Source organism: Cavia porcellus, unplaced genomic scaffold (assembly GCF_034190915.1).
Source record: "Cavia porcellus strain 051 isolate PalLab524CR breed Dunkin Hartley unplaced genomic scaffold, mCavPor4.1 scaffold_5, whole genome shotgun sequence".
Classification (NCBI taxonomy): Eukaryota; Metazoa; Chordata; class Mammalia; order Rodentia; family Caviidae; genus Cavia; species Cavia porcellus.
In genome coordinates, this window is record NW_026947488.1 from 44,230,212 (window position 1) to 44,255,193 (window position 24,982).

Below are 24,982 nucleotides of genomic sequence, written 5' to 3' on the forward strand. Positions count from 1 at the left end.
AAATACCCACAGCTCAGATTGCCATTTGAGATACACCTCGCTGTGACTTGGCTCTCCCAGGGTATTTCCGAATTGGCATCTCCCACTGGAGGCTCTGCCAGAGTGAATAAGCCCTTTACTTGGCAGTTTGGACCCATTCTAGTGTCATTTTAAAGGTCCCTGAGATCATTTGCGTAATTTCCTGTGAGAAGCCTGGTAAATGGTGTGTCACTGTAGCTCTGTGCCTAAGTAATATTCTGGCACTTATTTTTGCCTATATTTTCATATGTTCCTTTAGCTTATTCTGTTTTTGTGTGCACTTTAGTAAACTAATTCAACAACAATTTCCTTTTCAATTTATTTGTCATTTGATTAAAAATTAAAGAATTATAATTCTTAAGATTAAACTGTCAGCAGATATCAAGGTTAGGACCACCCCTGTTAGTCCTAAGCTACACTGTTCCCTAACTTTATCCAGGAACAGGCCCTCTGGACCCCTCATTCCGAAGTCTTAAGGTGTTTCACTGGTGCAACCAGTTAAAGCCAAGAGCAACTGTTTTTCCGTATTCTATCTCAGTGTTTCGCAGACTTTACTGGGCATAGGAACAACTCAATGCAGATTCTGATTCAGTAGGTCTGAGATTGGGCCACTAGTAACTATAATTCTGTTTCTTATTATAATGGAATAGCAATATTCTCGCCTACACACTACAGCCATATAGTATTCTTCTTCTTCTTCTTCTTCTTCTTCTTCTTCTTCTTCTTCTTCTTCTTCTTCTTCTTCTTCTTCTTTTGGTCTTTTTCCTTTTTACTGGTACCAGGGATCAAACTCACGACTGCCTGCTTGCAAGGCAGGCGCTTATGCCGCTGAGCTAAATCCCCAGCCCCTATAGTATACTTCTTCTTAGAGCACATCACTCACATGGTATCCCGGGTCCGATTTGTTATGTATGGCCTTCCAACACCTCTACAGAATCTTCAGGATACACTGCACAAGTATATCGTGCTTGGGGTCAGGGATACAGCTCAGTGGCAAAGCGCTTTCCTGGCACGCACAAGGTACTGAGCTCAATTCTGGTACAAAAAAGAAAAAGAAAAAAGAAAAGGAGAGAAGAAAGAAACAAGGAAAGAGGAAGAAGCAGAAAGAAAGAAACAAACAAACAAACAAACAAACTTTGCTTGGCACTCAAAGCAGGACACAGTCTTGGCCAAAAGTTCCAATTTCTGAATAACAATGTGTTCACATCAGTGTTCTCATGGACTCAGCACTTGCCTGTGTTTACATCTTTGCTCATGTCCTACTGTGCAGATGGGACTTAGGATAGGAGCAAGCTAAATTCAACTCAGTGATAAAAACAACAATCAATCCCATCTCTGTTTGGTAAGAAGGAAATGCCTAAATGTTTCTTAAAGGTGAAGAACAGGTACCTACTCATTTGCTCTGATTCACAGCTCTGCCCTGAAGAAAGTTTATATGCCCCCTCCATTGGTTTGTTCCCAAAGGAAAACAAGCACGAAAATGCCAACTTTCAATCTGAGAATCAGGACAAAAGAACTAGCAAATGCTTCAGCTTGCACCTGAACTTCAAAATTGCGTCCAACATGGCAAAGAGATGTTTAATAATGAGTACAGTGGGTGTGGATGATAGACAGAAGTTGAGATTTACAACTTAGCTTTTCAAGCATGCAGCAGGCAAGTTAGTGTAAGTTCTTCCAAGATTTCCCATGAAAAGCAAGATACAAATGCTAGTGGCTGAGCTTTTCCATGCGACAATGGTTTTTACACCTGGGTGTGTGTTAAAGTCACCTGGAGCACTGGTCAGAACTGTGTGATATAATGGGGCTGGGGCTGGGGCTGGGACTGGGAATCTGCATTCCCCCAAGTTCCCAGAAACTGGCGGGGATGGCAGTGTTCTGAAAACCAGGAGGCATTACATTTCACGCAGTGGCATTTTGGCACAGAGAGGACAGCACAGTGGCAGAATGCTCCCGTGCTATGCCCGAGGCTCTGAGTTCAATCCACATCACTACAAAGAAAATAACTGAGCATTTTAAATGAGGTCTTTAAAAAACGTTTTTCTACATTCACTGAAACTGGCTCACTTCAATGTGCTCTTCCTTATTCTTCCTTAGTGAATTCCAGTCACAGCTGGGCTATCAGAAACCCAGCTATACCTCTATGATCTATTTAATTTAATAAAAACCTGTTTTGGTTCAAAACTGGTGGTTTTGGGCTAAATCAATTTATGCCCTAAACCAATAGGTCTCAAACTCTCTGCCTGCCATCCCAGTCCCCTGGGAAGCTTGTTAAACCATCACTGGGCCCCACCCTAGAGCTTCTGAATCCTTCATTCAGGGGCCCAGAGTCAGCATTTCTAAGAAGCTCCAGGTGAGGCTGAAGCCTCAGGTCTCAGCCCCAGGGGTTGTTTCAGTGTCAGTAGAGGAATTCAGTTGGAACCCAGAGGCTCTGTGAACACAGCCATAGGAGGAACTAAGTACAAAGCTTGATCCCCCCCCCCCTACTCCACCCCAACCCAAGCAAGAACAAAGAATAAATCCTTTCTTTGGGAACTACTACATAAGGCTTCCCTTTGATCTAATTTAAGTGCAGCAAAGCAATTTTGCATTCAACTCAGTTTGTGGAAATAATACTTCAACACCTGTAATAAATCACCCAACTTTGTCATCTTTGTATCTAAAGATGTGTATTGTTATAATTTAATTTCTACAGTAGTTTCTCCTGCTTATTGGATGACTCAGTCACAAAAGCATAATTTATGGAGTTTGCCAAATATTTACAACCTGCGAAAAAGTATAATGAGCAGTCTGGAAACTGTCTAAATTCAGTCCCAATTTTTGCATTTTGAACCCATAATAACAGCTTATTTTTGCAATCAAAGGAAAATTCAACTTGGTATAAAATAACAGACTTATTTGTGGAAATTTTAAATGTGGGTTGCATTTCAATCTTGTGTACAGTACAGTGCCTCTGTGATTTCAGTTTGCGCTGCAGCACCAGCTGTAACTTAATGAAAGACATCTGAACTTGCAACTCTCAAGACACTGAAATCTTCCTGAGCTAGTTGCATTCTGAGGAAGAGAAAAAACGAGAGAAATTAGAGTTGCTTTTCTACCTACAGTTGCTATAATGTCTTGCATTAAGTTATTTGTGTAGCTTGTAGTAAAACAGTGAGTCAGAATGATTCAAAAGGGAAAAAGGAGCTTTTGTTTACAAATTTAAGAAAAAAGTAGGGAAAGGCCTTACTTGTGGCTGCTTTGATTTCTAAGTATATCAAGCTACACAACATGTAAAATGCATGTACTACCTTACAGCGTGACGTTTAGGGTAAAAGTGGCAGCAATTTGTCAGCAATTCTTTTTTTAACAGCGGGCTTTTCAGCAGAGGAAATCAAAGGTAAATTTTCTAAGTGGAGCGACAGGAAGGATTTAGGTAAGCAGGATATAATGTTCCAAACTGGAAAGAGGCCAAGATACCAGTGTCAAAACCTTCAGTCTTATGGGTTCTTAGTCACAGCTGTCCTATTAGACCCAGAAAAATGACCAAAAATAACACCCTGGGATACCAGATATTTTTGTTCCTTTTAAGCTATCATTGAATCACATTTTCTCAGTTCTCTTGTCAAATGATTGTTTTCTAGCTTTTCCTAAGATGTGTACAACATCAAGGGCACAGTCCTAGCGTGATATGATAGTCTCCCCCCAACCTTGTCTATGGTTTCACTTGGGCATGGCCTAAAAATATTAAGTGGAAAATTTCATAACTAACTAACTTATGAGTATTCTGTTGCACTCTAATCTGAATAGTAGAATGAAATTCCACACAATCTAGTCCATCCTGGTTGGGATGTGAATCATCCCTTTGTCCAGTGTATCCACATTGTATGCACCAGCCTCCCATGACTTACTTAGCAGCTATCTCAGTTATGAGATCAACATAAGGCAGGCATGTGTTAAAGCAACCCTAATGTTAAATAATAATGACTTTCAAACTCAAGAGAACTGATGCTGGCAATTTCATTATACTATAGTTATAATTGTTAATTTTGTTATTAGTTTTTGCTAATCATTTACTGTACTTAGTTTATAAATTAAATTTTATCTGAGGTATGTACACTTATTAAACAATACATATTAACTGTTCCAGATGGTAAGGTATAAAGGTAAACAATGTACTGGCCTCAGGTGAACACAGGAAGAGAACCATGAATAGATGGCAAGAAGAAAATAAAGCAGGATAAGGAGTTATCAAGTGCTGAAAGGTGGCGGGAGTGAGGAGCTCTGGCTAAGAATGTTCCAGCAGAGATCTGAGCAACATGAAGTTTAAGAAAGCTCTATATCCATGGGAAAATGTTTCTAGAAGAGGGAACAGCAAATTTAAAGTCATCGAGGTTGGCAAGAAATAGAGAAGAAAAGGAGCTGAAGGCAGTATGGGAGAGAAAGGTGAGGCTGGTGTCCTGCCAGGTGTCAGAAGCCTTGGAGGGTTCTGAGCAGTGGAAATGTGTGATTGAATCCCATGTCAAACATCCTCCAGTGCTATTTTAAGAACTGATCACACAGACAAGGCCAGGATGATTTGGCCTGAACCACAACCTGGTGATGGTGGTGGTGATTCTGCACCTCCTGGATTCTGGGCCCGCTGCAAGAGTGGAGCTAGGCACAGCCGTACTGCTGATGGATGATGTAGCAGATGTGAGGAGGTCTCCTGGCCTGGGCAGCTGAGCAGAGAGAGCGATGAGATGAAGGTGATTGTGGGGGGAATAGGATGGAGGGTGAAGGTTTATGTGGGACTTAATTCAAGATGCCATTAATAGAGGAAAAACGTATACAGAGTTGAGTCCAAATCTTCTACAGCAGTAGGTAGCAAGCCAAATGTATGTCCCCTGGCAGAGACAGGCACTGAAGAAAGTACCCATGGGGCTGCTGAGTCCCTTTTTAACGTTTCTTCTTTGAGGAAAGCATGATCCTGTTTTGAGCATCCTAAAACTAGAATTTATTTTATACTGACTTAAACCTTTGAGAAATTAATGTTCTACCTAAAGTTTCCCTGACTCTTCAAATACCAACCTAAAATAAGAAGAATCTTTCTTACCTCATACCTCAACAATCAGATGAAGTCTCATCTGATGTTCAGAAGGCAAACAAAACTCACTGACCCCCTGGAGAATGCTGATTTTGCAGTTAGGAAGCTACTTCCAGGTACAGAGTATCCTTGTGCTGTTACCTTGCCGGGCTCTCCATGATTTATATGTGCTTGTTTCCAGACTTGTTTATGTTGGTTGTGATACGAATTACATAAACAAGATGTTCTGATTGGGTTTATACTGTTCTGTTTTGTTTGGTTTTATTATGTCTGATGGTATTGGTAACTATTTTGAAGGTAACAATAGGCATTATGGCAGCCATTGTTGATTTCCTATTACCTTGTTTTGAGGTCCTGTATCACTTTCACTGTTTCGTTTTGATTGGCTTTACTGTTTTATTTTGTTTGGTTTTATTCTCTTAAAAATAAAAAAAAAATTTAAAAGTTTACATAAACAAATAGAATAAAATACTGTAGTGTAAAGAAAGAGTGATTTCTTATAAAGGCAAATTGCTAAAAAAAACAACCAAAAAAATCTCAAACCCTGCATGGACAAGAGAACTAAAGGATCAGGGAAAGAAGTCATTTCACTGTAGGATTGTGTACTTAACTCCATAACTGTTCTCTGTGTCTCAGTTCCATGCTCACAAAACCCAATAGAGCAACTGTGGGAGGAGCTAACAGGTGAAGTACAGACAGAAAATGTATCGCCCACAAATGTATCACCCAACTTCATACTTCAAGAAAGGCACTAGGCCTGGCATTAAAAGATATATGTGTATCTTAAAGAATATTTGAAATGAATCCTTTTCTAATTAACTTGTGTGAGGTGAACCGATCTGGAATACAGCTTCCCATTACATGGATTTAGACCATGTTGTAGTCCAGACCATGGCCCCACAAGTCAAAGCCCCTAGGCTGTGGTTACCTTTGAGTGGTGTCACTAAGTCAAACACCTTGGCAAGCACACTGGGAGATCGCTCCTCTATCACTGATCTAATGTAATTTATGAATTCTCTCATCATTTTGACCTAAGGTGACTGCATCTACTTGCGTTTCATATGCATCCTGTCACTTTGATGGCCTGAGTGTTCTGCTAGAGATCATAACATACACTGGGCTAAAATTAAAAAGATGAGAGAGGATGTTGTCAGCACCACAGTTGAAGCATACCATGACCCAGATTAATATAGTTATTTTATGTTTTGAAATCAGGAAATAGGCAAGATTATCTACATACATGTATATTTAGTGAAAATGTGTACATGTAGTGGGGAAAATTTCATTAATTTAGGAAAAATTTAGTGCTTTTTCAAATGTTGATTAACTAAAAGGACATGCTCCAATAATTATGTATTATCCAGTTTACACAGTGGGATCCACACTTATATTGTATTCCATTAATGAAATAGAGATGCCTAATAGTTCTGGGAAGTTGAAATATTTATTATCTCTAGTAAGAGCAAATTTAAACAGTATCAAATCTGAGATGAAAATTCAATGTACAGATATTTTAAAGCCTTGACACATTGAACTAGCTACTCTGAAATTTTAATGGAAACACTAGTATGGGGGAAAACATTTTATGTTTAAGTATATACTTCCCATTCTGTGTGTATGTTCCCTTTAAACATACACATTCTATAAATTTTCAAGAGTGTATGATTCAGCACATGATTCTTAAACGTTAATCAGCAAAGAGATTGATAAAAGTGAAATTATGAAAGCAAAATCATTATGGGGTCAACAGACTTGAGCCATCTTCCGTGAATCCTGCCTGCTGGGGCGTGAGTGGGGAGTCTGTGTCAGGCAGAAAACCAGAAGGCCTGAGTGCAGTGTGGTCTCAGAGTTGATGTTTATCTGGCTTCACCATCCTCATCTGAAAAACGGGGAGCAGGGAAGCCCCTCCCAAGTTCCAGTTCCTGCTGTACCATTCCACTATGACAGCCAACAGGCAACAGCAGCCCCGCGAAGCACTTTCTAGGCAGTGCCTCATGAACCAGGCCCCTCTCAGCAATCCTAAACACAGATATTTTTTAATCAATTCTCATTTTGCAGAAGAAGAAAATGCAGCACAGGGAGCTGAGCGACATGTCTGTGTTACAACAGCGGGGAAGTGGAAAAGTGAGGATTCACGGCCAGGCAGGCAACCTGGACCAGATTCTTGACCTCCAATGGCCTCATAGAGTTCCCTCTGGTGGGAACTGATAACAAAGCCAAGAAACACAAGCTTACAAAACCGACTTTTGCAAATTGCAGATGGCTAGCTATCTGTATCTGATTAGCGAATCTTTCTCTCTGTGAGCAGCCCAGCACAGACTTCCAGAATCAAAAATGTTTTTACAGCAAATGGCAACAAAATTGACCTCTGTACTAAATATACAGGTTTGACATATAAAAAGGGGGAATGCTGTTTGTTTAGATCAAGGTGAAAGAATCCATTCAAACTCGATGTGGACCTCAGCAGAGGAAGAAAAACTTGAAGGCTCTGCAAAATCTGCTCTCGGCCAGGGAGGTGATGTGGAACAACACAACAGAGTGGCAAAACCACGACAAGGTCAGAAAACCCAAAGACCTTAGGAGACCCACAGCAACCATTCCTGTCTCCAAAGTCACAAGATGAAGAGCAGCTCAAACTTTACCAGCCATGATTCACTGGAGGTTTCTGTTAGCCATGCAAATGCGGGATCAGTACTTCCAGGAGGGCCTGAGACTATGATGCCCGGAGGCGGGAACGGGGACCACTGCTGCTGAAATTAGGCACATACTTTGCAAGTGACATTAAAAGAGCCTGCAGGGTCTAGCAGTCAGCAAAATTCAAGTCTGCCACAAAGTCAATCTGGATCCGTGGTTATGTTATTAAGCTGCTTCCCCAGACAACCTTACCTGGGTATTTCCTACTAGCTCCACACATTGGTATTTCTAATGACGTCTTTCTCATTAGACGCTATACTGAGCTTTGATGGCAAAATGAAATACCTTCCTTTCCCCTAAACCCAAGTCTCTACCATGAGAGAAAGACGCAGTCCTTTTCCTACATGTAACAGAAAGATAACTGGAGCTCTGTCCAGAGGTAAAATCACACTGAAAACTCCTTGAGGAAAAAGGTAAGAATTTGAAGCTTTTATTATTTCTTTGACCAAAATATCTTTAAGATTAGCTTGCCAGGGCAATTATATGCTGAGTGTGGCACTAAAGGATGGATTTTAACCCAGAGCTTTAATGTCTTACTGAGGAGGGGAATTTGGGATATATTTCGTGGCCATCTACACTAGTGGCCATCTACTACTGTGGTAGGGACTAGCTTTACACAGCTACTAAGCAAGTGAAATGTGGTGGTCTGATTTGAAAATACATAAAACTTCAGTATACACAATGTAAACAAAATAGGGTCAAATATATCACTAATAAATTTTGTATTGCTTTGTTAAATAATAATATTTTGGGTATTTTGGGTTAAATAAAATATTTCACTGAAATCAATTTCACCAGCTCTCTCTTCCCCCTCTTTTTTCTCTGTTTCTCCCTATCTCTGTTTCTCCCTATTTCTGTTTTTTCCTGTCTCTCCCTGTCTCTCTCTCTCTCTCTCTCTCTCTCTCTCTCTCTCTCTCTTTTGTGGAATGCTGATGAAAAAAGCAAGGACCTTGTACATGCTTGGCAAGCATTCTACTACTGAGCTATCTCCCCTTACTTTGTGTTTTGATTTTTATCGATTCATATTCCCTTAGGGGTTGGGTATTGAGAATTGAAGCCATAGTCCTGTGTATGCATTCTAGCACTGATCTATACCCCCAGCTTTCTTTGTTACTTCTCAAATGTGGCTACAAGAAAATTTTAAACATGCATCTCATGCTATGTCCACTGGGCAGTACAGGCTGAGACCCTTGCTACTCAAAGCACATTTTCCCAGTTGGCAGGTGGGTACTGGCTAGGAGCTGGTAGTAAAGGAGACTTCTCTCTTCCCTTTAAGGGTTCAGAGGGTGCTGGTTCACATTCAAGTTTGAGAAATCCAGATCAGGTTTTCCTGCCCTGTATCACAGCAGGTATTTAGGTTGCTGGTCTTCATGGCTGACATACTAAAAGGGTGCCAGATTTTCTCTATGATTGTGACAGCAAAGCAACGGGAACTTTAAAAAGTTTTGAATGATTTAGAGTTTAAGAATATATATTAAAACTACATTAAGCATGAAAAAAATCTCTCTCTCTCTTTCACACACACACACACACACACACACACACACACACACAAGCAATAGTTGGGAGGCTGCCCTGAGGCTACCTTAGTGACTTCTGCATTTTCTGCCACCATGTACGTGAAGCTGATGTTCACCAGATCTGTACCACTGCAGACACAGACTATCCGCCCTTCCAGATCATTTTCAGATTTTCCAAGAGCTTCAAGAGCAGCTAGGATTTTGGGATCCTATGAAGAAACATACAAGGAGGATCAAAAATATGTTAGTTCACAAAACATGGAGGGGAGAATACTAAAAGAAATATACTTTTGATGTTAAAACAAATACAGATATAAGGGCACAGGTTTTTTTCTCTCTCTTCTAAAACGCTTGGTGATCCAGCATTATTCAAAAGTAGGACAATGTCTCACAAAACAAAACAACACAACTCCAGGGATGTAGCTCAAAATGAAAGCGTTGGTTTCAATTGTCAATATTACCAAAAAATTAAATCAGTCCATGAATAAGTGAAAAATAGTACAAAATTTCTGCTTTAGAAAACTAGGTATAAGGGATGGGTATTTAAATCAGTGGCACAGTGCCTGCCTGTAGGCACAAGGTCCTGAGTTTGATTGCAGCTACCAAAAAAAGAAACAAAACTGGGTGTGAAGCTCTTTCTGACTGCAGGCCCTGGAGATGGGGATGAGACAGGAAGAACTCTGGGATGTGCTTGAATCCAGAAAGAGTAGGAGCCTCTCACCAGAGGACAGGCACAGAGGTTTACCATGCACAGACAAGGCATGGGCATAGTTAGCTACTTTGGGTTATTCTCAGAAGAACGAGAATAGTCGTTCAAGCACCCTGCATACAAAGAGTAACTATTTCCATCTGCACAACTGCACAGCATCCTCAATGGGAATAAAAGCTGGCAAAGTTTACCTTAATGTATAAGGAAAATCATGTCTTTGTTCTCCAAAAGAACTCAGGAGGAAACGCCAACACACAGTTACACAGAAAATTTCACTGACATAAAAGAAGACAATTTAAAAAAAACAAAACAAAACAAAAAAACAAAGTGAGGAATGCAATTTTGTTTTGAATGGCTAAAACCTGCGGGGTATTACAGAAAAAGAAATAAATTCTAAGCTAGAATGTTCTCTGAAGAAACATCTTTGAAATTCCTAGCACCACTATGCAAATCCTTGTTCAAACAAATCAATCAGTGTGGAGAAGACTGACCTACATGCTCTGTTTGTTTGGGCTTTTCCCTCCAGGTAAAAGTCACTGTCTTCCTGCACAGGTGCACAAACAGGGAAGTACCAAGCCACAAAAATGTTCCCGTCGACCACAGATGAAAAGAGAACTGCCATTTGATAACAAGAGGGGAGCTTATTAAATTAATCTCCAAGCTAAGGGAACTGTTTCTTTGTTTCATGTGAGGCTTTTTGCAATCTCAGTTGCTAATATAACTAATGATGAAGCAGTCCAAATCACCCAACAGCGGTGAAGGAGAAGCTTTCCAAACTGTGTTTATTCTGAATTTCCAGCAGAAACAAGTAAAACAGTATTCTGGGCAGTATTTCCAGTCTGCATAAACGTGTGTTTAGAAGGACAGCAAACACCCATCACAAGTACCTTTGGGATGGCTCCCAGCCGAATACTGTTGATGAGGGAACATTCTAGCACTTGTCCTTCCTGGAAGAGAGAACACACAAGGAGGTGAGTTTAAATTCTGTCAGACCTAGCACACAAAGTGCTTCGCAAACATTTCTGACAATGAAGTCAACACTGATTAGCACTAGGTAAAAGAAAGAGTATATAACAATGCAACCCTACGCAATTATTTATGAAATGTTTATAGAATGCTGTGACTGTTATATATTTAATATTATTAATAATGTCCATATATGTTTAAATATGTGTGTCTACTTACTACTAAGTGAAAGTACTACTAACCCTTATACAACTCCAACTCAACTTCAATTTATTTCAAATGTTCATTAAATGTATATACTGTGCCATACATTATATTAAGTCCCAGAATATAACAAAATAAATATCCTTTTAATAACCTTTTTAAATTTCAACTTGAATATGTTTTTCTTGGAAATCTTCCTAATTCCCAAGATTAAATCAGATCTGCCTATTGTTGGCTTATCTAACAATCTAAATTTCTCTTTTACAGCGCTCAGTGACCTGTAGCTACCTTTTTTTAAATGCCCGACTTTGTTCCTACACTAGAATCTATGAGGATTAAAACAACGCCCTGGAACCTTTCTATCCTCAGTGCCTGGCATATGAAAGCAGTGAAAAATCTTGAAAGAGTAAGTTAGGGGTCCAATGCCCTTGAGAGGCATCTCATGTAGCTGTTGCAAAATAAAACGGCTTAGATGGAAAGACAAATCCCTGCTGTGTGTCCATACCTTGCCTTCACTTTTCCAAGTCAGAAAGAAGCCAAATTCATCCACTTTGAAGAGGCAGTTGGGTTCAAACACATAGGATTCCTGTTAAAAAGAAACGAGTTGATGTTCATGACTCACGTTGTTTCCAATCCAATAAAAATTCAAAGCTCTCAGTCTCTAAACAAAGAAAAATGAGAAATCACCCCTTTGCATATAGATTCTAATAACATTTCTTATATTATGGATTGTTTCATTTTGAAAGTTCTTGTATTTCTCTTTCTTTTTTAAACTGAAAGTCAGATGTATTTAATACAGACTCTTCCTCTAGGGGTATACAAAGAAACAATACTGAAGCTCTGGGACCAAGGATATAGCTCAATGGCACAAGCACCTGCCTGCAAGCAGGCGGTTGTGAGTTCAATCCTTTGTACTCCACCGCAAAAAAAAAAAAAAAAAAAAAAAAATTTAAACAATACTGATGTTCTAGTAGTCATACAGAAGAAAGTCTCCCTAAGGTCTTAGAAGCAAGACTCCTAGAAGGAAAGATATCCCGGTTCAGCCTCCTGACCTGGCCCATGCAAGAGGAACTCTGCCCTGTATGTAACAAACATGAAAAATTAGGTCAAGCAGTATGTTCCTACAAGCTTTCCTGGTCATTCCAATGAAGACTGAAATCAATCCACGAGCTTTAATGCCAGAAACCCAGTGAAAATGAAACAAAATCAAAAGTTTAATCCAAAGGGATACCAGCAACCTCAGGACCTCAGAGCAGTGGTGCTGTATTTGCCAGTGGCTTCCTCCTCACTAGCAGAAGAGCACAACTGTGTGTAGGAATGCCAGGAAAATTTTTTGGGAATGAGAGAGAAAGTGGGTTCAGCACACAAATCCTCCTTTACACTGAGACTTGGCCCCAGTGGCTCAATAAATCTGCGTGCATTCCTCAAGCACTCAAAAACCTGTATTCTAGATAATTGCAATAATAACAATTAGGATCCTGTTTGGCAAACACGCATCAAGACAGTGATTGAAAAACAAATAAATGACACTTACAAGTTTAAGACTTTAAGGATCTTCAGACTCTTAATTTCAACCATCAGAATTTATCTTTTAAATTCCAAGGAAATAGAAACACTCATCAAAGTAAATCCAATGTCAAGATACCAGCCTTCTAGCAATGAATAAAACAAAGGCGAGGTCATGGGCCAAGCTCTGCCTTCAGTGCTAAAACTCAGTCCCACGATTTTTTACTTACCTTCTCCAAATGAACCCTTTCCAAGCCTCAGAATCCTTGTTTAATAAACAGAAGCATTTATGCCTGCCTTCTTACCATTTGGGGTTCTTGTGGGGAATTAGAAGAGGCAGAGAACATACATATAGCATCAAGTTCCAATTCAGTAAGTGGTGGCTATCGTCAAGAATGCACAGTTCACATCCGTGACAGTGGCGGCAAGTTACCACCAATCGAAAATGTCAGTGTGGGACATTTTTTGACCCTCCCAGTGGTATTTTTGGACAGTTCAACCCATTTTAAAAATCTTTAGCCAGCATTTGGTTCTTTAGGAGGGTATCTCTGGCAGGCAGAGAGAACGTGATTTGTAGGTACGCAGTCTCAACCTGAGGCTAAAGTGGGACACTATGGTTAGAATCCCTCCGTGGCAATAAAGGACACACAGAAAAGAGTAAGGGCATTGGAAGGGTCTTCTACACTACACAAAATGCATTGCACATTACCAAAAAGGCACCCTAAGTCATGTTATTACTAATAAGTGAGAATTACCAACTAATTGAGACAAGAGAATTAACACATTTTGAATATTTCCCAAGCAATAGTCATACAGACTGTTTGGTAATGAGGAATTCTGGTGAGGCTTGTTCCAAACTGTAGCCTAAGGGAGTGATGTTTACAGAGCACACCCAAGATCAGCTGCTATCAGTATTTATAAGCAGCTTGTCACCTAATTCCAAATAAAGATTTGAGACAATTCATAGAACACACATAGCAAATAAGAGTATATTTCAGTCTTTTTTGTTTTTGTTTTTTTGACTGGACTTTCAGTTCCTTGCTCTCAAGTACAAAGATTTCATTTCTTCCTCTGCATGCCCGAACTTAGCATCTCCACCTGGGAATTTCGATTCCTAACATCTCATTTTTTGACCATTTGATCTAATCATTTAGACGCCAGCTCTAGGGCTCCTCTTTCCTTTTATATTTATTTCATTTCTTCCTCTTTCTTTTCTTCTTCTCCTTCCTTCTTTCGTTATTATTATTATTACTGTTTTTCGGTGTGTGACTTCTTTGCAACCTCCCATTCTCCCTACCAGCTTCTTACCATCCATCAGACTCTTTCTCCTTGTCCTGTTGTCACAGGTAACTGAGTTGGACAGGAATGTTATAGGTAGTCAGACAGGGCTGAGCCCTCAAAGGAGCCAGTACAGGCAGCCAGATACCTTGCAACTGTGGGGGAGACAGACACCTCCTGCTGTGGGCCAGGCCTCAGGACAAAAGATCAAGCAAATACACTCACATGCTAAGAATTGATATTCTAAACAGGTCTCTGTCACCCTGAGAAAGCCAGGAGTCATCATCCCAACCCCTTATGGAAAGAGTCAGTGTTCTTGAAGCATGCTACATGAATTGCTTCCCTATTTGTCCCGGTTTAGTCAGTTTTACCTGAGCAATTAATCTTATTGGTTGACCACAGTTCAGTCCCACCTTATGCCACCTTGCAAGTTCCCATGTTTTCCCCTCCTTATAGCTGCCTCACTTTGTGCTTTTACTGTAGAAAAGTCCCTAGACAAGACAGGGTCCTTGGAAACCCACTTGGGACCCCTTTCTCTCTCTCTCTCTCTCTCTCTCTCTCTCTCTCTCTCTCTCTCTCTCTCTTTCTCTCTCTGTCCTTTAGATAGAAGCTTTCTTTCTTTTAATAACTATATTCTGCTCTTAACCTCCACTGTTTCTAAAATTCATTCTTCAATTTTAGAGAACACAAACTCATACCAGACATCTAACAGGTTGGGAGTTTCATTCTCCTACATCATTTTGATCTTTCCTAGCTTCATGGCCACAACCCAATAAGACAATCACTCCCTCCCAGGTGCTCTCAACTCCCATCCTATTTTCTGTCTTATTGGCCAAAAAACTTGGTTCTTGTCCTGTTCATATTATATTAGTGACCTTGAAGAACTGAATCATGTAGCTTTAAATTCAGGACTATCCATCGCAGACAGACACTCGCTCACTACTTTCGGCAGTATATGTCTTTCTTAGTTGGTAATTCACTCTTTGAGGAGACCATTTTGCTGGTGTTTTAAAATAAGCTTGGTCAATTCTAGCCGATTACAGTATTCCACAGAGTCAGAAAAAGCTACCAGATGGACACCCCTCACCTTCTTCACTCCTAACACTAGCATTCTCTTCCCAAAGGTCACCTCCCTCATTTCTGCTCTGGTCTCAGTCCTCCACTTCAACCCACACTAGGACTTCTGACCTATGTTTGTCGCCACCTAATGCACATCAGGTTTTGTTTTTCCACTGCACCATACCTCTCAGCGCACAGTATGACCTAGCTATCCCTGCTTCTGTTTTTACAACTACTTGTCTCTGATCTCCTTCAAAGCATCATACCTTGAAATGTCAATATTCACTGTCCCTGTGCCTCTTTTGCAGACTGTTTTTGACTGACTCTATTTGACTTCCAATTCTATTATTTCCTAAAACTCTTTTTGCTACTTTACCATATGCAATGCCAGATGCAATGCACACAGGCAATTTGATCTCTGAGCACCTGGTTGTTCTTGAAACACACTCCACTCTTGGAATCCTGGTTGTGTTTTATTCCTTTAATATTGGTTCCTGCCTTTTCCTTCTGTGCCTGACTAGTACAAGTCCCCCCACCAGGACTTGGCTCTGGAAATTCTCATTTCTAATAATGTCATTAAGTTCCATGGTTTCAATTCTATTTATTGATGACTCCCAAATTTAAAGGACCAACCCAATTCTGTGAGCTCCAATTCAGATATTTAATGCTCTCCTGGACACTTCTACTTTTTTGTCTCAAAGTTAAGGTATGAGTTCTTTATTTCTACCTATTTCTATCTTCATCACAAGACTTCTTAGTGTAATAAATGTCACTAGCAACTAACCACTCACTGAAAGGAGTCATTTTTGACTTTTTTCTCATCTGGGCCTCTCATCTCCATTAGTAAGTCTACTTCCATAGCATTCTCCATACATGCTCATTTCACTCACTTCTCCCCTCAGGACCTTGGTCCAAACCATCGTCATCTTCCTTAGGAACTGATCTTTCTACTTCTACTCTTTCTTCCCACAGCAGCTTTATTGACATTTTGAACTAACAGTCAATTCATTAAAATCATAAACAAACTGGATTCCCAAAATATTTAACCTAGAATCTCAACCAGTTAGCATGGCCTACAGATCCTAGATAATCTAAGTTTTCCAGATCACATTTCAGGTCATCTTTAGTTCCTCATTCTTCTGCTTTTCCATCATCATCAGAAATCTTTTCCTTGAATCCCTCAAACATTCTAGCCACAGAGCCTTTGCAGTTGCAGCTTTTCCTGCTCAAAATCTCTTCCTCCTTTCTTTGGTGCCTGGGTCCTCTTCACCCTTCAGGCTTTGCTTAGGCTTCCTCTATCTCCACATGTGTTTCATTTCTTTTTCTGTTGCAGTATCCTGATTATTTCCTTGCTAGTCCCAATGTGTAGTTACTGTATTTCTTTGTTTATTTGTTTCTGAACTGGCTCCCATTCCAGAATGGACCCTTCCTGTGAGCAGAGTCCTTGAAGCAGTCTTGTTTATCTTTGCGTTCCAAGCTCATCCAAACTACTCTAAAACTAAATCTGACCAAAAACAGAAATACATTTTTTTTTTCAAATAGACTATTTTGCAGAAGACCATTGTAAAAACAGATGAGTAACAAACTGCTGCAGTGAAGGGGATCACACTAGACAGAGCCTTTCAGGGACGGTCCTTGGAGGGTGGTAATGGAAAGAACAACAAATGCATGAGTCCCAAGTCCAGGCTGCCTGCCCAGAGCAAGAGGCACATTTTTCTAATTCATGCAAACTCACTTGAGGGATCAGTGGATGTGGGTGCTTTGGATTCCTGGGAATCCTTGATAAACCAGCAGCATCATTGCCCTTGCGAAGAAATGATTTCCAAGACATGATAAGAAATTTGAGCAAGGAAAAGAAAAATAATTAGCACAGTAAAATAAGGAAACAGTAGTTCTCAGAAATACCGGCCAAGGTCCCACATGGTACAGGATGCCAATCTGGCTTCGGACTCCCTAACAACAAAAGCAAAAGGAAGAGCAAATATTTACCAGGTGCTCACTCCATTCACAACATAAAAACATACCGGTTGTTAGGAGAAAAGAATGGTTAGAACAGAAAATCTCCAGGGGTTCCTCACCAAAAGGTCATGATTGACGCTAAAGACACAGTGTACAACAAAGCCCACAATAATCTCATCAAGTGTAGCCGAAAAGTTTCCTTACCAAATGCCTTCAAACTGCCCATGAAAAATCAGAGAGCAAATCTCAGGGTGATGTGACAATCGATTGCAAAGAACCAGGGCTCCACCTGTTTAGATTTCTCTCTTCCTTCCAGCAACACAAAGTTTTGCCTGACCTCTGGTAAGGGAAGGCACAAGACCTCTCTTCGCTTTTCTTCCAAATACATTTAAGTTTCACAGGGACCCCTCCTGCCCAGGGCTTGGGCTGTGGCTCCCAAATCAGACCAAAGCAGAAATAACCTAAAGTCCCACTGTCAGGAGCATTCTCTCCACACCTGGGCACTGCAGAGAAGATGGTAAAACAAAGCCGGACTCCTCTGTTTCCGAATCTGTTTTCTTCGCAGTTAATAACAGGTGACAGAACCTTCTGGTAAGGAAATAAAGCACAACAGAGTTTCTCTTAAGGAGCCCAGTATTTCATTTCTTTTAGGACCCAGTTACACTCTGCACAGTCACCCCATAGAGCTCAAGGACCTCTTTGCTTATGCACCCCAACTCTTTCTTCAGGCCACAGGGAGATAAGGACTGCAAAGGCCAAGGACTGGTTTTATAAAATTACTAAACAAATGCTGGCCAGAGGGAATTCGATTTGAGAGGCAAGACCAGCACTTGTGCTGGGGTTATAATTGTAAAAAGTTACTTTTGGCCCTGTGATCCCTACTCTGAGGGACTTGTGCTACTACAGGCTTAGAGAGACAACGTCCCTACACCGGATCTGTGTGTTATGTTCAGTATGAACCCCTGCTCCACAGGCTGTTTCTACATTACTTGATATTTACAGTCTACCTTTTAAATATTCAAGTTACTTGCAAATAGACTTAGAGTAAAAGAATTTTTTCTTGGTTTTGATTTTAAAAGTTATTGTATTAAAGAAAATTTAACCCCTTTTCATTGTGGAAGGAATGGCAGAGAACTCAGCAGGCTGAATGCTCATTTAGGATCATGTTTGGTGAGAGATCTAGATGAGCAGTAGTTGATTTTATATCATTGTATTTGTGAATTATGATTATTTCTTACCCTTTCTGTCATGTCTTTTCTTTCACCTTGATTATCCTTCATTAACTGCAAATCTATATTTTTATTATATGGGGTTTGCACCAACAAATAGGGTATAGTTAAGCCTTATTACTAGCCAGGCACAGCTATTTAACCCCTTGCTTTTCAGAGGCTCCCCTTTCATGTCTGTAACTTCCCAGGTTGGGTAGGACACAGAGAACAGAGACAGATTTTGCAGTGCATCTGAAGTTGGGTCTTAAGCCTTTGGAGAAAGAGAGCCTTCGCAGGAGGTTCAGGGATTCTGTCTGGCTTTGTAACTAACAATTCCTAGATGCTGTCTCACAAGGTACCTGCTGGAGAATCTTGGTGATTACATGGATCAACCTCAACAAGCTTCACTTTCCCTGTCTGAAGTTGGCATATCAATCTCAGAGGACTCCCAAAGAATTAAAGTTGAGAACAACTAAAAACCTGGATCAAGGAAAATGCTGGGAAAAAAATAATAGTTGTAATTGTGAGAAAACAGTTACTGTTGAATTCATTGCTGTTGCATATGGCACATAACAGATACCATCTCGCTCAGCACTGTGAGACTCTGTCAGGTGAAGACTAAACTAACACTGACCAATAGATTCTCCATGATAACGGAACTATCCAATGGGCCATGCCCAGCCCGGTCACCACGAGTCATGGAGTTATGAAGCATTTGAAATGTGGATGACATAACAGAGATGCAATATTTTTATTTTAAATTAATTTTCATTTCAGTAGCCCCATACGGTTAGAGGTCACCAATTCTGGACAATGCAGCCTTAGAGAAAAGGGAAAAAAGCAATCATAGTAGAGTGAATTGGATTTGAACCAGTCTGTCTTATTTTAGAGACTATGCCCATTTTACTCTGCCAACCTTGACCAATCGGGTCAACCTTAACTCCCTTGGCCTTTCATCAGTTGACTGTCAGATGTTCAACAAAAACATGCCTAAGTAGACCTCGCCTTTGAGTACACATAGAACTCACCCTCCTTTTTCCCAGGTTTGTTATGAACTGCAAGGAAGCAAAAAAGACCTTCATAAGGTTGGAGGAAAACAAGAGAAGTCTGAGTTTGGAAGGGATCATGGCGGACCTTATCTAATTTAAATTGCAATATAACCTACTACATCCAAAAGCGAATTCATAAACCTGAGAAGTACAGATTCTTAGCAATTGTTGGACTTAGACTCCATAATACCTATTTCATGGGTTGTTTCTAGGTATTAACAAGCTTGATATATAATCAGTACCAAATTATTACTGATTACTAATATAATAACAGTGCTATTATTATTAGTGTTGCTACTATTATTGATCAGATAAAAAATGAGGTGAATCCCACCATCCTTGCTCTGTAAAGATGAGAAACCAATCTTGACTGAATTCAATAATACATAACATGGGCAAACCAATGTTTGTATTGTGACAGGAAATCCACTTTTGTTCTATAAATCATAACCGAGAGCAATGGGTCTACTTCCACCAATCCAGAATTCAAGTATGTGCACAAGGAAAACCCAGAGTTTGCACATTTCCATTGAATTAGACTTCTTGAAAAAGCCCGAGTCTGTTCACCTTGGGTCTCTGTTCTTCCCCCGCCTCAGCGGAACCTCTCTACCCAAGCCAGCATCAGCAAGGCGCTCTGGCTGTGAATTTGTGCTTCCTCTTTTATGTTAAGATAAAAATGTTACAGTGCCAGTGCTTAATCTGTAAAGTCAACCCGATGCCACACACCCAGTGACTGTATCTCTTTGTCTTTCTCGGTCCCTGGAACATCACTGATATGGGTTTCTTACGCTAAAACCTGGACACTGCTTATTAGAGGCGTCCTGTGCTGTGAGACTGTGGTGGAGTCCGTGGTTCTTGCCAATAGAGCACTTGAAAAGATGATTCCTAAAATACTCAACAACTTCTTCTCATCTTGTAGAAAGAAGATGAAAGTCAACAAAATATGTCTTCAAGAAGAGCAGGTAATTTCGCTCAAAGAAACTACTTTTTTGGCAGGGAGACTGTCACAGAGGTCAAAACAGTTGCCTTAGCAACTGAAATAGCACAAGTTGAAGGGACCAAACTACTTGGAACTATGCAGGCAGATAAACAGTACTTGTAGTAAACACAACAAATATTAAAAACACATATGGCATCTCTCCCACGGTCCTTCCAAAAAATTCCATGAATTCTGGAAGACACACTTGAAACAGTGCTGCAAGCTGATAAACCATTGTTTTCAGCACAGCATTTCTAATTCTAATGCAATTTGTTCCAGAAAAATAAATTAAACCAAGTAATTTACAGATGCTATATATCAGAAAAGGAGGGTCTAGGAAGGAACACTTTACTGACAAATGGACATCCCTGTGTTAAATAGAGTGACTGGGAGGAAAAGACTCTCAAATGGTTTTTATGCAACTTCCCTTTAATGTGTGCATTTCTCACTTAAAGGATGCAGCTCTGGAACAATGCTTTTCTTCATTACAGCGCAGGGCATGCCCAGCACTTCTGCCTCCCAGAATGGCTTATTTTTTGGTTTCAAAGTTAGATGGTCCCTACTGGTTCTCAAGGCCAAACCTGTCTCTATCACTTTTTACTCTGTCTGGAAGAAATGCAGCATGCTGCAGGACCACTGCTGCCGCCTCAGGAAACATGCAGGGGGCAGAGCCCATCACACAACATGGCAGCAGAGTCCCACAGGCTCAGCACGCAACCCTGCCACTGGGAAAAGGGTGCAGTCATGCCTGGGGCCACTGAGATGCCCAGACAGAGCTGGAGCACAAGAGATTTACTAGGCTGACAGACAAAGGGGAGCAGAATCAGGAGAAGGCAATGAGAGGCTCCAGACCATGCTACGGTAGTGGCGCCTGCGAGGAGATGGGACAGGCAGCGGGGACCAAGGACGTGGGACTGCAGCACAGCTTTGAGAACAGCTCTGCCTGAGGGTGGAACAAAGAGTGCGGCTGGAGGAGCCTGGCTTGGCGTGTGAAAGGCAGCTCCAGTACCTGCCCTGCTGGAGCAGGAGCCAGGTAAGGATGGAGCCCAGCGCAGCAGGAGGCTGAGCACAGGCCTCCCAGTGTCCCTAGAGAGCAGACTGCAAATTTCTCCAGATCTCACAAGAGCATCTCAGCTCCAGTTCCTCAGAATCTTTGAAATTCTTTTAAAAATTAAGAACCATTTCAGTAGAAATGAAATAATGTCTCAGATATGTAACCAAGGGTACGGTAGATCACGGGGTACTGGCCTTTGATGAACGAGTTCCCCCCTGGAGACACAGCAGTAAATAGAAACATACAAATAAAATCTCTGCTCTCAGGGCTTATTTTCTAGGGGAGTTTTTATAATAAACAAAAGCTAAATAAATATTGGGTAATAAATGTGAAGATAAAAAGCAGTCCCAAGGACCGAAGGGCCTGCCTGTGAAGGTGAGTAGGAGGGTTGTTTGTGCAGGAAGTGACATTTAAGTAGAGCCTGAGGATAGTGAAGTGCACAATAATGAGAGACAGCAGTCCAGAGAGAGCAACAAGGGCAAAGACCCTGCGGTCACTGTGTGCCTAGTGTGTGCATGGAACACCAAAGTGACAGATCCTATAGAGGACTTGTAGAACACACAAAGGACACAAGAAATTATCTTCAACAGGTAAGGTAGGAAAGTATTGTAGGGTCAAACTAGAAAAGAAGGAAACTCTGATGTATCCCTTAACAAAGATACATCTTATCTCTTTCAATTCTATGCAAGGTAGGCATTATCTCTCTCATTCGTAAAAAAGAAAGTTACCCTGGGCATCATAGTACACACCTGTAATCCCAACATGGGAGGCTGAAGCAGGAGGATGGCCATGAGTTTGAAGGCAGCCTGGGCTACATACTGAGTTCAAGGCCAACCTGAACTACATAGCAAGACTCTATCTCCAAAAACAAAAACAGCAAGCTATGGTTTATTGCTTAGAAATTGAAGAGCACGTCAGGATCATACTTCTGAGAAGCAACACCAAAACTGAAACTACTTCTGTTTGTGCCCATGTCTTTAACCAAGCCTGTGTATTTTGAGCTTTCAGAAAGAGCTCTTTGGCAAAGATTTTACCCTAAGTATCAGTCCAAAAACTTCCTTCACTTGCAAACCATATCCTGGCAACTTGGCTCTGATTTGCTTTCAAACATTTGGCTCTTTGATGCATCCTGCAAAAGTTCCGTGGGTCATTTGCCCTTTTAGGTCCTTGGGAAAAGCAGGCTGAGGCAGAGGGCAGTGGGGTTCCCATGAAGCCGTGACTATGCAGTGGGAGGAGCGTGGAGGGTTCAGGACACCTGAGAGGCAACACCAGCTCTACTCCTAGGCTTGAAGCAGTGCTTCTGACAATGCTACATTTTGGAGCAACTGCATCATTTCTGGCTTGGGGAGAAAGTATTTATCTCAATAATTTGCTTCTTAACAGATTATTAAGACAAATAGTATTAAAATGATGGGGTTTTTAGGGGCTGGGAATTTTGCTCAGTTGCAAGAGTGAGGTTGTGAGTTTGATCTCTGGTAGAAAGAAAGAAAGAAGGAGAGAAAGAAAGAAAGAGAGAGAGAGAGAGAGAGAGAAAGAAAGAAAGAAAGAAAGAAAGAAAGAAAGAAAGAAAGAAAGAAAGAAAGAGGGAGAAAAAGAAAGAGAAAGAGAGAGAGAAAGAAAGAAAAAGAATCAATTATGGGGTTTCCGACTGAGACTGTCAAGTCTATTTCCATTAACTGAGAGGAAATATTGTACTCTTAAAATGGTCCATTTTTCTTAGTTTTTTACCCCTTCCTCCATAATCTGAAGTTTAAAAGTCCCTCATTATTACATTTCTACTGCCGCAGGCTGTGAATTTTCTCTCCCTTAAGGGACAGACAGTATTGATGCTCTCTGAGCAACAGAACTTAGAGGTAATTCCATGCTAACCAAACTCTTAAAAACTTAGTTGTGCAATCACTATGCTCTAAGGCAGATCCAGTAAATAGTATCTGTATGTAGTAAAGAGTTAAACAGATCTTTCTTTCTAGTTTCAACTGTTGAACTGAAAAAAAGACTGCATTTTAATTATACCATTCTTTCACTCATGTGTATCTTCAAAAAGCATTTCTCTGCTTGACAGCCATTCTGTGTCACACAGCAGCTGTGCTTTTCATGAAGACACCAATTTTGGAGATGGGCTCATCACTCAGGACATTCGGAGGCAATTCCTTAAGGGAGCTAAGCTTCTCTCTCTTCTGTAAACTCTGGAAAAGAATCCCACTTAATCCTCCCAACCACCTGAGGATTGGAAGAGTCTGCCATCAGGCACTTTGCCCTGTGTCTAGCCTGGGAAAGAGCACAACAGAATCTACCATGCCCAACCTAGAAGAATAAAACTCTTTTACTGAACAGTTTTTACTCCTTTTATCTGCACTGCCTGCTTGAGGGAGATTAGGCATAAAGAACTTTAAGTGGATTTGTTCCTCGTGAGTCTAAATCATCTTTGCTTGCTAAGTGTCTAGCAGTTCTCAAACTTGAGCTGCATCATTAGGGTCCCTAACCCTGGAGAGGCTCCCAAAATGCAGCTGGGCCGTAGCCCATTCTCTAGGCTCTGATGGAATGTAGGTCTCACAAGTTCACAGGTGCAGACCATGCATGCAGAAACAAGGCAGCCTGGCTGGTGGGGAAGCTGTCTGTTCAGCCTGTCCCCAGCCTATGGAACCTTGAGCAAGGTGTGTAAGCATTTTAACCTCAGTTTTGCATTCCGTCAAAAGAGCATAAAATAAGGATGATGTACTTAATAGTGGGGTTGTTATGAGGCTTGCATAAAACAATATTCATGCATAGGTTGCCAAGTATAAGATCCAACACCTGGAAGGACATCTTTGCGGTAGATACTTCCACTGTAAGCACTAAAAACATTCTGTGATGGCTATTTTATGTATCAGCTTGACTGAGCTAAGGGAAGCCTAGAGAAATGCAAAATGTTATTCTAGGTTATAGCTGTGAGAGTATCACTGGGAGAGAGTAGAGTTTGAGTTGGTGGACTGAGCAAAGATGGACCTGTGCCCAGCCCTGCCCTGTTGAGCCCTAAATGGAACAAAACAGTGGAGCAAGGGTGACTCTGCTCTGTCTGTCTGAGCTGAGACATCTGTCATCTTCAGCTGCAGGACCCTGCTACTGCTGTTCTCGGGCTTTCAGACTTGGTCTGGGACTGAACACACTGGTGTTCATGCTTCTAGGTAGAGGTGGAACTGCATCCTTGGCTTTCCTGGACCTCCAAGAGATAGGCAGGAGATACTGGGCATTCACCAGAATCACGTGAGCCAACCCGTCATGAACGTCTCTTCCTGGATTTTCATATATTTCCTGTTGGTTCTACCTGGAGAATGCTAATACAGTACACTATCTAAAGGCACCAAAACAACAATAATAAAAAGTGCCTTGTAATTTTGAGGAACAGTGTTAACTCACATGAAACTGTGTCAGTTTAAAAATGCGATTTTATTAATCAGGAAGCCATTTCAAAATTTATTCACTTTAAAATATGCTGCCAAGTTCATCTGACTGTTCATTCATTCATACTTGAACGCACTCTGTTAATTCAATGGCTGCACCACATGCATTTACAGAGAATAATTCCAAAGAGAAGATGCAAAAAGAATGCAGAGAGATCTTTGGGCTTTGGCACCATCAGCCTGGAGACTCACAAGACTACTCATCAACCCTAATTAAAAGGATGTCCTGGCCAGCACCATCCTGGTCATTTGCAGCATAGAAATAAGGCTTGCAGTA

The 24,982-nt window shown here is 40.9% G+C and overlaps 1 protein-coding gene across 8 annotated transcripts in view; it reads right to left on the reverse strand.

Moving 5' to 3' along the window:
- Plcb4 (phospholipase C beta 4) overlaps window positions 1-24,982 on the reverse strand; it is a 355,157-nt gene that overhangs the window by 114,206 nt on the left and 215,969 nt on the right. For 7 of the 8 annotated variants that reach the window (XM_063248709.1, XM_063248710.1, XM_023560190.2 and 4 more), the window contains 3 exons: window positions 11,679-11,759; window positions 10,891-10,950; window positions 9,360-9,503 (listed from right to left, as the gene is read on the reverse strand). In XM_063248709.1, the coding sequence (XP_063104779.1) occupies window positions 9,360-9,503; window positions 10,891-10,950; window positions 11,679-11,759 (285 nt within the window). Of the gene's footprint in view, window positions 1-9,359; window positions 9,504-10,890; window positions 10,951-11,678; window positions 11,760-24,982 lie in introns of those variants that run through there. The other variant, XM_063248712.1, reaches the window with a different exon arrangement.